The 14,762-nt window shown below is 40.4% G+C and overlaps 1 protein-coding gene across 16 annotated transcripts in view; it reads right to left on the reverse strand.

The window, feature by feature from the left end:
* The window catches only part of TNS1 (tensin 1), a 374,426-nt gene that overhangs the window by 46,936 nt on the left and 312,728 nt on the right, over positions 1-14,762 (reverse strand). For 9 of the 16 annotated variants that reach the window (XM_087950347.1, XM_087950343.1, XM_087950349.1 and 6 more), the window contains 2 exons: positions 6,579-6,665; positions 4,893-4,934 (listed from right to left, as the gene is read on the reverse strand). The exons of 4 other annotated variants lie outside the window; for them this stretch is intronic. In XM_087950347.1, coding sequence (XP_087806473.1) covers positions 4,893-4,934; positions 6,579-6,665 — 129 coding nt within the window. The remainder of the gene's footprint in view (positions 1-4,892; positions 4,935-6,578; positions 6,666-14,762) is intronic. 3 more of the 16 variants (XM_087950352.1, XM_087950348.1, XM_087950345.1) reach the window with 2 other exon arrangements.

Consider the following 14,762-nt stretch of genomic DNA (forward strand, 5'->3'; position numbering starts at 1 on the left):
AAGATTATGCTCTCAAGTAGAGAAGGAGTGTGTGTGTGTGTGTGTGTGAGTGTGTTGGAAGTAGCAAAGCCTGAGTAAGAGATAATGCCCATTATAACCAGAGCAAAGAGTCTGAATGAAACTGCTCATGTGTGAAGGAAAACCCTGAGATGATAGCAGGGTCCTTCAAGGTGATGCGTTCTATTTTTCTCCCACCTCAAGAAAATGGGTGTTGCTGGACTGGTGGTCTTGCTGCTGCAGGCATATTTCAAATATCTCTTGCACCAATCCTCCTTCTCCAACTTCATTTCCCCCCCTGCCCTTCTGTGCTTTGTTTCCTCCTTCCTTTAAAATGTGTAGGTAGTGGGTGGGGGGGAGAGGATAAGGAAGAACAGAGCCAGTGTTTCAGAGCCAAGAATGACAATGCCTTGGCTTACAGCAAGCAAGATTGCCAGGAATGATTGAAGACCAGCTGAAAAAGATGGGCCCATTTAGTGAATTGTAGTTTTGGCATTCTCTCCCTTCTACATTATATTTGCTAGGAAAATTATAAGATTAGTGTTGCATGTCCTTAGGGTAAGGCCATAAAGTACTGTAACCTTTCATTAAGCTCTCCGGTGGTAGAGGAAAAAATCAGGGCCTCCAGCAAGTTAAACAAAGCACACACTAAGGAAACCAGTCCATCACCATTAAACTTAAAGTCACCTTATAGGGGAGTTGGTCAGCATATAAATTTAATAGAGAAAGGTAGGTAGGAAGGTAGGTAGATGAGAGAGAGAGAGGGAGAGAGAGGGATGAGAGGGTATGAGAGAGATGATAGATAGATAGATAGATAGATAGATAGATAGATAGATAGATAGATAGATAGATAGATAGATAGGATGATCCTGTCTCACATACGGCCTCCCCAATGGAGTCAGCATGTTTTATAGGCATGAAATGAATGCCCTCCCCAAATTAGGCCTATTTAAACATGCGAATGGGGATGGTGGTGGGCTTCCATTGGAGTACTTTTGTTGCACCCGGATATGGTGCTGCCTGGACCTGATACAAGTGCCCAACGCGGGTCAACATCAAGGAAGGAAGGAAGGAAGGAAGGAAGGAAGGAAGGAAGGAAGGAAGATGATAGGAAGATAGATAGATATGAAGGAAGGAAGGAAGGAAGGAAGGAAGGAAGGAAGGAAGGAAGGAAGGAAGGAAGGAAAGGAAGGAAGGAAGATTAAACTTTGGATTTTGGAAGCAATTTCAAGCTGTACTACAAAAGACTCTGGGAAATACCTACTTATTGTAGCCAATTAGGCATGATGCAGGCTGGTGTACATATTAACTGAAGTGCTCTCTGTGTTATCATTGTCTAAAACAAGGAATACAGCACATGAAATAGCAGAGGCAGCATGGATTGCTGAACTTTTCTGTTTCTTCCTCTCTCCACTTCTTAAAAGACTTTGCATAACTCTGATTCCAGAGACAGAGTAAATACAGTGAGAAATGGCAAAAGCAAAAAAAAGTTTCCATGTAATTGTATCCAAGTGTGATAAAATCATATGTATGTTTTATGTTATTCTCATTTAGGTAGAAAGGAAAGTCCAACCTAATGATGTAAAGGGTTTTCTAAGAACATCAGAGCAGCTTCAGTAGATGAGACCACAGGTCCATCTAATCTGGTGTATTACTTCCAACAATAACCAGACAGACACTCCAGAGAAACTAACTTGGCTGGATGTGAAAATAGCTAATTGGTATTCAGAAGGGCAACAGGGAAAAATCTATTTTGCACTCCTAGTTAATAACTAGAACTGCAAAATAGGACTGAATAATCCTATTTTATACTTTTTTTGATTCCGTACAGTTCTCAAAAATATTTTGAAGTACATTTTCTATAAAAACTTATTCTGTCATTCATTCTAGCAGAGATGCCAAGACCACCTCCTTCATTCTCAAAATAAGCTTCTTTTTTTTGGGGGGGTGCGGTGTTTACAGAAAAGAACAGAAGTCTAATTCACAAACCCACACTTGTACACATAGGAGACATTCCTTCTGTAATATGTTTTTTTTTTTTTTTTGGTCTGGTTTCATATTGGTGGCTGAACCTCAATTTATGAAGGTACAATTCAAACTAAACAGTGGACTTTACAGAAAGCAAAAGAACTGGTGAGGTGTATAAGTGCAAAAAAAGAAAATATGAGATTTGGTGTAATCAGTGAAATGGCAGGGAATCGAAAAAGCACTTAATTGTGAAGTTGTAAAATGTGTTAACACTCGTTTAAATGGCATCCTGAACTATAGAGAGGCTTTCAGTTTTTTAAAAGACAATTTAAAAGGACAGATTAATGGAAGTTTGGACATCTATCTACCTAGGGGAACCATTACTCTTTTGTCCTTCCTGGAAAAAAAAGGTCAGTCTTTAAAGTAAAAAAAATAAATTTGCAAAAGCAAATCAGGGAAAATATGAGGGTTATAAATGGCTGTTGATCTTGTATAACTCACTTTCCTCTTCGTCGTGATAATTTCACAATAAGTACCACATCTAGAAGCACCCGAAGGCAAGACTGAAATTCAAATATCATTCAACCCATGGTGGAATTCAAAATTGTTTATTACCGGTTCTGTGGGCGTGGCTTGGTGGGCATGGTGTGGCTTGGTGGTCGTGGCTTGTTGGGCATAGGAGAGGAAGGATACTGTAAAATCTCCATTCCCACCCCACTCTAGGGGAAGGATATTACAAAATCCCATTCCCTTCCTATCCCTTTAACCTGCTTTCCAGCCCCCTTCTCCTATGCAGAGCAACAAAAGAAGACCCAGCCTATCAGATGGGACTCAGGAGGCAGAAAATAGATGGGGGCGGGGCCAGTCAGAGGTGGTATTTGCTGGTTCTCCAAACTACTCAAAATTTCCGCTATCGGTTCTCCAGAACTGGTCAGAACCTGCTGAATACCACCTCTGATTCAGTCCTCAAACACATTGCATGACCTTGAGCCAATCACCCTCTCTAAGGGAGAGGAGGATATATTCCTTGAAGGAAATGCAGTGTATAAGTACAATTAACACCATTGAGTCCCTCACCTGTTTCCTGTCTTTAAAAATAAACATTTCTCCAAAGGTGGTTTTTGCAAAACAGAACAGTAATAAAAATGCATTAAAAATAAGCAGCGTCAAATAGCATATGAGAAATAGTAAAATCAATCACAATAATCCTTACAGGAAGAAGAGTTTCCACAGTATCTAAAATGAGAGTATAAAAAGCAAGATGGAATTCCAGAATAACAGTACCCTCAGAGAGAAAGTCTCTTGATTAGTTTTCCTCTGCCGGATTAAACTGAAAAGAAAAGCTAATGTTGTTTTTAATGATAAATATTGACAGTGTTCCTTGTTTTTAGATTGACGTTAAAAGTATTGCTAAATTTTACAGGAAACACAGTATTTGATGAGTTATCTCTGTGCTATGTCTCACGAATGAGCAGCAAGGATAGTTTTTAAACCATGATTGCTTTTTAACAGGCCACAATGGCTTGTTCACCCCTAATATTGTACTAAATCATAATGGGGTGATCCACACATTTCAGTAAACCAACAATAGACATTGGCTTAGTGTAAGGATGAACCAAGCCAGGGTATGATGTAATTAAGTAATTTATCTAAGGAATAATAAAGAAGAGATATAAAACAGGACTAAACTCTTAGATTACTGTGAATTTCCCATGACCATTGGTAACTAATGCAGAATTACCAGATGTTGTTTCACATCTGCTTGAAGAGCAGGTTGAGCCTCATGTCACTCAGAAAACTGTTACTGGACACTTACGTGCACCAGGTCCTGGTTTCCTCCATCAGACATGTGGTTTCTTGAAAATGGGAAACTTTAGTTTGCAAGCAGTGAACTTTGTAGCAGAAACAACTAGATTTTGCACTAGTTTCTAGCCCTGAACAAACTGATGGGGCCGCCTGGTTCGCCCTGCTTCCCAGCTTGTTGGACCTTAGTATGATGGCCGAGTCAAAAGCAGGTAATTGCAAAAATTCTTCATAGCAGAGTGTGTTGGCTTCCCTCCATAATGCACAGTGATGCCAGCAGTGTAATTATTTTACTATGTTTACAAGTAGCAGGGGGAATTGCATGAAAGTGAGGAAGTGCCAGGCCTTCCAGTACCAACTGTATGTGACATTTCAGTGTTCATCTGCTGGCCAGAAAGGGAAGGTTAGCTATTGCATCTTTACTAGCACTGTTGACTCGCAAGGAAACAAATAGAATATTTTACCGTATTTATGAGAGAACCCTTACAGTACAGCAACAAATGTATACCTTGATCTGCCTTCACCAGTCTTTTGAGCAGTCAAGAGATTAGCAAGGTTGGACTCATGCTGGGGAGAAATGTGGCTAGCATAAGAGCAGCCAACCATTCATTCACTCATAGTAGGCACCCTCCCGCACACCAGGAATACTAATGCTTCTCAGTAGAAGAGATAATACCATTTAGGCAAATCTTTGGGAATCACAGAGTTATTCATTAGTGCTGAGGCTTTTTCCCAACATATGAATGATTTCCATCCTTCTAACAATATTCTATAAAACACAGCACCCCAAAGTGTGAAATAAATCATGCATGCAGTGGTGGCCATTCCAGATTCCCTTCCACTCCTTCAAAATTTGGGGGAAAGGGGAGTGAGGTTTGTACGTATACATCTTCATTCCTCAGTGAGGCCAGAAGCCAAAGTGACAGGCTATCAGGCATAATACAGCATGCTTTTGCATTAATTCTGGAGCTGTCTCTCAGACAAGCAGAGCCTGGAGCTGTCTGTCAGACAAGCAGAGATTGCTGTCCCGCAGGCCCTCCAGAAGCAAAGAGTGGAGTAGCAAAAAGCCACTTTCCAAATCAACTAAAGCATTGTGAAATTTTGCAGGAGTTCAAATTCCAAACCTGTAGGGACAGAGCTGGGTGGATTCAGAAGGGCCAAGTATCCTGTAATTGGTACAAATTAAACAGATTAATCAATAGCATCTTCTGTTCAAATGGTATTCCGTCTTACTTAACACAAAGATTGACACAACCCAACACAGATTTTTGAACCAGTCCTTCCTAACTATCATCCAAAACTAACCGCAAACATTTATATACCAAGAATAGTAAAAAAAAAAAAAAAAAAAAGTTGAAACATAACAACGAAATATTCAGGACTCCCAACTGCTGAAAAGGAACTTCCAGTAAAAGGTCATTCTTCTCTGGAGAACTTCAAGCTTGCTGTCCCATGCATATCCCCCAATATGTAACAGGACATTATGAAGCAACTGCACTTTTGAAATCCATTGACAGCTTCTTTTCCCCCAGAGTGGCCCTTGTGAATCGAAACTTCTATAATTTACACACCCGCATGCTCACCCTCCCTCTGTTTGCCATGCAGAACTGGAAGCCTCCATCCTGGTTCCATTCAGTGCTACCAGGCTCTGTGGAAAGATCTGCAGTAAAATGCCACAACAGTGCTGTAGAACACATAGAGGCCCTTAAATAACTTTGGCATCTGGCCAAGCTGTATTGAAAGTGAATGTTCCATTCCTGAACCTTTGCCTCTTTCCACAACAATCCCACGGAAACTTTCCCCCTTCATCAGTTCCATGCACACTTCAACATGTATGGAAATATTGACCCAGTGCCAGTCACAAAGCAATGGTGAGAGTGGTCGCCCTGAAGAAGACAAGCTCTCCCCAGCCAGACCTTGTGTGAGTGAATTCCAGCTACACACCACAGACAAGCATCACATAGAGCAAATGGATTCCTCAATGAGCTCACTAGACACACTGTCATAGAGAATAGGAAAGGGAGAAAGAGGAGGAGGAGGAAGAGGAAGAGGAGGAGGAGGAGGAGGAGGAGGAGGAGGAGGAGGAGGAGGAGGAGGAGGAGGAGGAGGAGGAGGAGGAGGAGGAGGAGGAGGAGGAGGAGAAAACAATGATAGAAACAAAAATGTTGGAATGCATAAGGCTATTTTAGAGTCCAGACCTGGTCAGCACATTGATTTGAGAAAGATAAATATGGGAAATTTTTTATTCATGGTAGTCTACAGAGTCTGTTTATCAGATTTCCTACTCCCTTTATTATTATTTTTTTTAAAAAAACTTTGGATGAGGATGAAGATTTGGATGGTGAAGAAATCTGGTCAACTGGATCAAGAATCAGGAATGCATTTGGTCTCACAATAATACAACAGGATAGTTGTATTATTCTGAGGAGGTTTGACTTCTAATTCATAGGGATATTTTAACAAGTTATGAAAGACTGTGAATAGGCAAAGCTGCCATTTTGTGAATGCACTTATTATATGCTTTCCAAATGTAGTTGCATGGGGGGGGGAGCTTATTTGTGGTGTGAAGTCATCCCTGACACTGAAAAAACTGAAGATAAATTTCTCAGACCTTACTTTCTGAAAAGTGAGCTAGTGAATAAATGAATGGTGCCATAAGGACTCTAAATTAGCCATACCCTTCCACCCCCATATGGAAAAAAGCTGCACCTCCCCAATTTCAAGTTCATGCCAGAGCCCAATGCCATGCCAGGATGATCTACGGCAGGGAAGCCCAGGGAGAAAGACGGAAAAGCAGGAACAGAACAAACCAGAAAAGGAGAAGGATCGCTGTCGGTGAAGAGGAGGATGGGGGCTTTTCATGCTGTTCCGGAGGTCCCGGAGTTTGGCGTTGTATTCTGACAAGGTGAGATGAAGGTAGGGCAGATAAGAGTACAGAAGCAGAAGGTCAACCAAGGAAGAAACAAAATCCATCATGGAGAGTGTGTGGGACAAAGAGGACACACAGAGAGAACAAGATTACAACAAAGGAGGGGGGAAGGGAAAAGAACATAAGAAAAAGTATTAGTCGAAATCTTACCCCGAGACTTTAAGACATTGTGATATGGCTTGAGAGTAGGCCATAATACATGACCTGAAGAGAGCTCTTCAGTTATTAATTCTTTCACTGTACCTTGGATATAGTGGGTAACCCTCAGGAATGAAAATTTGGAGGTAATTATAAACACCCTTCAGACTGCTAATTTTCTTTGGACTCAAACCATACTCAGGATACAGTCTTTATCAACCTGGGAGATGGACCTCAGTTTCAATCAGAAAATGAAGGAAGACACATGGTGTTCTAAAGGTAAAGGTTTCCCCTGTCCAGTCATGCCCACCTCTCAGGGGTGCTGCTCATCTGTGTTTTTTAGCCAAGGGAGCCACCATTGTTCAAAGACATTTCCATGGTCACGTGGCCAGCATGACTATAACAAGGTACATGCAACACTATTACCTTCCCACAGAACGGTACCTATTTATCTACTCACATTTACATGCTTTTGAACTGCTAGGTTGGAAGGAGCCGGGGCAAGTAATGGGAACTCACCCCGTCGCACAGCTGACAAACTCAGCATTTTTAACTGCTGTGCAGGATGTGGTCTGTTGTGGCTTCTTTATCTGTATTCCTCTCAAATATAAACAACGTGGAAAAGAAGAACTCCACTGAGCAATGGTAGAGACCATGGGTGTCAAACTCGCGATATCACATTGTAATCACGTGATGTATCATGACTTTCCCCCCCTTTGTTAAACTGGGGGTAAGCATGTGATGCAAGTTTGACACCCCAATACAGACTGAGCCCAGAGCAGAGGTGGTATTCAGCAGGTTCTGACCAGTTCTGGAGAACCGGTAGCAGAAATTTTGAGTAGTTCAGAGAACTGGCAAATACCACCTCTGACTGGAGATTTTACAGTATCCTTCCCCTGCCACACCCACCAAGCCATGCCCACAGAACCGGTAGTAAAAAAAATTGAATCCCACCACTGGCCCAGAGAAAGAAATAAATGAAATGAAAAAGAGAGCAGCATTAATACTAGAAGTGAGAGGCCTTGTGGCTATCTTATCTAAGAAGCTGGTAGCATGACAGGATAAGGACAAAATGCAAAAGCAGCCATGATGTATATGTGGCTCTATACCTACTCATACTATAAGAAATGGAGTGTGTGTAATACAGAGATATCTGTACCTCAGTCATCATGTGTAGCTACACTTCCTGGCCTAACCAAAGGATCAGCCTATCTCACCTTCCTGTTCTGAATTTCTTCCTCTCCATCACTAGCACTTACATTTCAATGATTCCGCTAAGATATTCCGCCATTGCAGCAATGTGCTCATTTTTTAAAAACTCATCTGAGTATGCATTTGTTACTGAATAGCTTAAGCAGAAAATACATCTACAGGTAGTCCTCGACTTACAAGAGTTCAATTAGTGAATGTTCAAAGTTACAACGGCACTGAAAAAAAAGTGAACTATGATTGTTTTCACACTTTTCACCATGGCAGCATCCCCATGGTCACATGATCAAAATTCAGATGCTTGGCAAGTGGTTGACATTTATGACAGGGGCAGTGTCCCAGGGTCATGGGGTCACCTTTTGTGACTTTCCGACAAGTAAAGTCAATGGGGAAATCCAAGTTCACTTAACAACCGGGTTGCTGATTTAATAAATGAAATGATTCACTTAACAATAGTGGCAAGAAAAGTCATAAAATGTGGCAAACTCACTGAATAAATGTTTCTCTTACCAACATAAATTTTTGGCTCAATAGTGGTCATAACTCGAGGACTATCTATTTCACAAGCCTGATACAATCCTCACCATTACTCTCTTTATTAAGTACTTTTTGCATGACTGTCAGTTCTGGCAATGTATATTATTTAGCTAATGGTGAATATGGGAAAAATTAAGGTCGCAGCTTAATTATAGTTCTATTATCATTCCATACTTTTGGAGAAAAGCTTAGACTCATATTTGGGAAGTACCCCCCAAAAAAATCAGTAGGGATAACTGAGATTGTCTTCATACAGGTAGTTCTTGGCTACAACCATGATGGGGAGCTCAGAATTTTGACTGAAAAAAAATTGCAATTGGAAGTCAAGGCACCATGCGACCAGACTCAATTTTATAACCATTTTACAATGGTCGTAAAGTGAATAATCATGGTAATTAAGCAAATCACCTGGTTGTTAAGCAAAACATGCCATCCTTAAACAAATCCAGCATATCCAATGAACGGGGGTTTTTCTGCTGGAAATTAGCACACACACAAAAAAAAGAAATGTCACAAATTATGGCCATGCTACCATGGGACACTGCTCCTGGTCTTAAACGCAAGTCAGTTGCAAAATGCCTGAAATGAGATCACATGACTGCAAAGCAGTGGTGAGATTCAATTTTTTTTTACTACCGGTTCTGTGGGTGTGGCTTAGTGGGCGTGGCAGGGGAAGGATACTGTAAAACCTCCAGTCAGAGGTGGTATTTGCCGGTTCTCCAAACTACTCAAAATTTCCGCTACTGGTTCTCCAGAACTGGTCAAAACCTGCTGAATACCCACCTCTGCTGCAAAAGTGCGTATACAGCAATGATAACTTCCAGGGCAAGTTATAAATAGTCTTTTTTAAGTCTGTTTGTAACTTCAAATGGTCTTCAAGCAACTGGCCTAAGTCAAGTCATATATCAAGTATAAAAAAAGTTACTATTAAAAGCATTTCTCTCAACCTCTGATTCAGTATTTCCACCCAGGCTGCAATCCTATACCTAAAAGTTCCCTTTTGGTGGAACTTACCGCAGGACAGACCTATATAAGACTGGGCTACATCTGTTATTTGGCAATGGTAGAATTATGTTTTGCTATTAATATGATTTATTTTAATAATAACACTTCAAAACATATGTAATCTCCTATATCCAGATAGCAAATCTGGACTCAAGGTAGGTTTTAATCAATCCTAAGTTTCAGGGAATTTGGAAGTTTCTTCAATGTGCAGTTCCACCCCACCCACCCCACTACGAAAGGCTCTCATAGGAGAGGCAAGTGTATAATACAAACCAAAATGTATAAATAACTCCATTGATTCAGAGGAGGTTAAATTTAGCCCCAACTATCCCAGTCCTTTGGGGTGGGGATCTAAATTACTTTGCTTCCTTCTCATGTTGTGTGTACAGCTTAGCGGAGAATTGGTTCATTCTTGTTTTTAGAAACTGAGATGATGTCCTAGACAGTAAAAACAACTCCTCTGTAGGGACTCCTCTATAGTTTCCATCTGTCTGAAGCAATTGGGAGTTGCAAAAAAAAAAAAAAAAAAGTGGAAAGTGATATAAGTAAGACTTTCCCCCCTAAGGTTTCTCTACACGGACACACCACAAATTGTTTCCACTTCTGAAAATAAGAAAGAGGGCAGGGAAGCAAGAGCCTCCCAGACTCTTCTGAAATGGTTGGAATGGCTGAAGCAGTGTTTCTCAAACTCAGCAACTTTAAGAAGGGTTGGTTGGAGACTTCTCGGAATTGAAGCCCCACATTTCATAAAGTTACCAAGTTTGAGAATAGAACAGAACAGAATAAGAATAAGAATTAGAATTGGAATGGAATGGAATGGAACTGGAATTGGAATTGGAATTGGAATTAGAGTAGAGTAGAGTAGAGTAGAGTAGAGTAGAGTAGAGTAGAGTAGAGTAGAGTAGAGTAGCTTTATTGTCACTCTGAATGTACACTAATCAGTATACATTAAAATGAAATTTCATTACATACAGCTCTCTAAGGGTCATTCAGCTCTCCACGTCATTGGACTAAAAGATCCAGAGGAGATGACAGAGTTGTTAAATCTAGCAAACTCAACCCAACAGTAGTAAAACGGATTATGAAGCAGGACTCAAGCAGACCCTGCTAATTGTCCCTGGGCTTTCATTTAGATCCTGAGTTCTCTTGGGATGTGCAGGATTTTCAGTGATGCTCAGCTTTTCCTGGGAGCAAATCCTCCGAGAGACATTTTGCTGTAATCACTGCAGGGGGTGTTCCCCCTGCCCCTGAATAGGAAACTGGAGTTCTCATGACAGCGAGAACCAGGCAGGAGGATGATCTGTGAAATTCCACACATATTTGCCTTGGAACAAACAGGCAATTTATAGCAAGTCACTGTAAATAACATGTTGGCCCTTGCTCTTTCAGCTTGTTCTGGACATTTCCTTCTCATCATTCTCTGGCATCTGCCGGTTGTTTGCTTCCAAGCTTTCTTTTCTTTTCTGATTTTTCCTTTTTCCAATCATATATTTGTGCTCTTGCACAAATGCAATTTGCAATTAAAAATAAAAAAAAGTCAACAGGAAATGTCATATGCACTTTGTGTGCATTTTTTAAAATATACATGCTTGTCCACATACCATGTACTTTCCGCCTCCCCAGCAGTCTGACAAAATAAGTGACCCTGTGCATATTTTTCCTAATGGGTATGCTTTAAGGTGCTCTTTTACTTAATACATGTGTTTTCATATTTCCTTTTCTGAATTGTCAAAATAAATATCCAGGTCCAGAATCCTGTATCTGGCATGTTCGTGCATCTGTTCACATATATTGGACAAGTTCACACCATTCAGAACTGAACTAATTTCTCTTGTAACTTTATTAAAATGTAGATTTTGAACATGTTCTAAAAAGTACTTTCTTTTGCAAAACACTAAAGCACTGTTCTGAAGACAATGAAGAATCAGTGATTATGGGTATTACTGCCAACTGCAGGCAAAGAAGGACTATTTACTGCTATGTTTTGTGTGAACAAAAGCAATTCCTTTTAATCTGAGTTCAGCCCTTGTAAGAACACTGAACACCCAATGTAAACACAGGGAACGTATTTCTATCACAGGTTCACTACTTAAATTATGTGCATCTCTACACATTCCAAGATAGTACAGTGGATCAGCCTTGAACCTGTTTTTTTTTCTTTTCATCTTACTGTTTTCTTTATTGTCTAAAACATTTTCTCTCTGCTAAATATTGTAATGCCCATGGCCCAGAAGCTGAACAGCAGCTTTGACTGGTACTGAGGGCTGGATTAGATCCAAGACATTTCTGAGTGGTTCTACAATTAAATACTTTTTCATCTAATTACCATCTCTGAGACTGCTGAGGCTGACACTGCATACCGAGTGCAATGACCACAATATTTCCTTGCCACTATGTATTGTGGTTAAAGGAGAATTCCAGAGCTTTAATCCCAAAGACAGTTTTGGAAAGTGTATCCTCTATAACTTCTGCTTGGGCAAAGCCTGTTTAATATGCAACCTTGTTCAAAATGATGAAGGCACTTACTGAAGGAACTATTGTTTCAAAAGAACCAATCCATCTCGATTAAAAGGAAGACTTGCCTGAATACATTTTTAAAAACCTTCATGGTGTCCAAGGCATAACATACTTAGTTCTTGTCATGTACTGCATGGCATGAAATCTAGGATCTGTTGCGTAAATAAAAGCTCAAGTCTGTCTTAAGATGGCAAGCTTTTCATCATCAGGATTTGGATAAACATGTTTTTTTAAGGTGGTCATATATATGCTTGAAGAGAGATTATTTAAAAAGCATATGAAGAACTAATATGGAGGTTTTTAAGAAGAGATTAGACAATGATTTGTCTGAAATGGTATAGAGTTTCCTGCTTGAGTTTTCTCCAAGATCCATTCCAATTCTGTTGCTTTGTTAGTCTGTTAAAATTATCACTGGAGTGGAAGAATGAGCCGTTGAGCTTGCCATTAGTGATGGGGCAGGAGTGGGGATCTTATAGTCTAAAGATTTTGTGTTTATTATGATTCCCTTCCACTGATTATAACAGAATCAAAGGTGCTTTTTACTAGTTGTATAAGCCAAAGTACCTTGTCTTTTCTATGCCACAGGCACTCTAGAAAAAAGTGGGATTCCACTGCTTTTTCAGATATCTAGAATTGCAAAGACAAAGGTCTTCAGCAAAGCCAAAAGGGAAACAACCATGGGAATTTCATGCATTTAAACTCATGCACATTACTTGTTCTCACTGAATACCCCTTTCTCAGTTCAGAGGATACAGTGCCCTGCCCAAGACTTCCAGCCTTCTGAGCTTCGGAAAAAGACATGAAAGAAGCACCCGAGGCAACGGAATATTGCGCTTCTGTGGGTGTGGTGGACATTTCCTTCCTAAATCAGCAACTTGCAGCAAAGAGACTAAAAGCTTTTTGCCAGTTCCCTCATTCACTGAACATAAAAATCAAATCAATGCCCTGTCTTGTTTGCCACAATCACCCTAGCAGTTGCTGGGTAATTTCTCCCCTATCCAACAATGTTGTATTGTATGTGTTAATGTCAACTGCTAACAATTATACATTAGAAATTCAAGATTTCTTGTTTATAAAGATGTCAGTTTAGGGCAAGAGAGGCATAGATGCACAGTGTCAGCCCATGAATTAGCTATGGCTATCAGAACCCAGGGAGAGCACCCAAATTCAGGGAAGTAAATGCAGTAGCTCCCAACATCAATTTTTCTCCTTTTGGGAAAAGGAAGGAAGAGAATTCTCTACAAAAATAGCTTGGGGAAAGGTTTGTGGTGCTCATTGTTATCTCATGTTACGAAGACACTAAGTACAGATTATAGACCACCAACATATAGTAATGCTGCAGGGATTCACACTACTCCTAGGTTGAAGTGATGGTAAAGGGATCCTCTAGACTTCAAATGGGACAATTCTAGCTGCAGTCAATCAATCAATCAGAAGGGACTTCTAATCCAACGCACTGCTCAAACAGGAGACCCTATACCATTTCAGACAAGTGGCTGTCCAGTCTCTTCTTAGAAACCTCCAGTGATGAAGCACCCACCACTTCGGAAGGCAAGATGTTCCACTGGTTAATTGTCCTCACTATTAGGAAGTTTGATCTTAATTCCAGGTTGCTTCTCTCATTGATTAGAGACAGAGTTGGAATGGATCTTGGAGGCAACTCAAGCAGGAAACTCTATACCATTTCAGACAAATCATTGATCAGGATCCATTGTTCCTTGTTCTGCCCTCTGGTGCTTTGGAAAATAAATGGACCCCCTCTTCTTTGTGGCAGCCTCTCAAATACTGGAATACTGCTATCATGTCCACCCAGTCCTTCCTTTCTCTAGACTAGCCAAACCCAAATTTTACAACCGCTCTTCATATGTTTTAGTCTCCAGGCCTTTAATCATCTTAGTTGCTCTTCTCTGCACTTTTTCCAATGTCTCAACATTTTTTTTGTAATGTGGTGACCAAAACTGGATACAGTATTCCAGGTGTTGCTTTACTAAGACTTTATAAAGTAATGATGTTCCTCTAGCTTAGCCGGCAATGGAGGCAGATTATCTGAGCTACAGTACAAATTATGCTGCTCCTATCAAAAGCTTGGCATTGGCATATGACGCACCTGCTAAAAATGCTAGCCATTCCTGGCCCAAGACAATAACCCATGTGAAGTAGTTGAGATCTTTTCGCCCTTCCCCCATACTGATTCATGCATTGCTATGCATAATTAGGGGAAATTTTTTTTAGCTATGCAGTTTTCTTCATGAATTTCCAGGGCAACCCTTCCTCTAGCTATAGTAATGCTTGAATTTGATTTATTGCATCACCAATTGGCCCATGCCAACCTCTCAATCTTTAGCCTCCTAGAACCCAATCTCCTTGGGCATGGCATGCAGATACAGGATGAGGCTCCATGCCCAGGGCATTGTTTAGAACTGAATAAATAGTCAACAGCAGCTATTGAAAATCCAGCCATACTTAGAGAAAGGCCATTGCAAGTGAAAATGAAACATTCTCTGCACTTTCTGCACTGCAGTCTTTTCATTCTGCATTTTATAGGGAAAGTTGAGTTTGTCACTCTTAATTTGAATGAAGCCATCTTAACAAAAAGCAAATTCCTGAAAAAGCACACATCCTATGACTTACAAAATCCCCATTTAGGCCCCTAAAACAG

Source organism: Notechis scutatus, chromosome 1, assembly GCF_049901735.1.
Source record: "Notechis scutatus isolate UNSWTSFEM ecotype Mainland chromosome 1, rNotScu1.2, whole genome shotgun sequence".
Classification (NCBI taxonomy): domain Eukaryota; kingdom Metazoa; phylum Chordata; class Lepidosauria; order Squamata; family Elapidae; genus Notechis; species Notechis scutatus.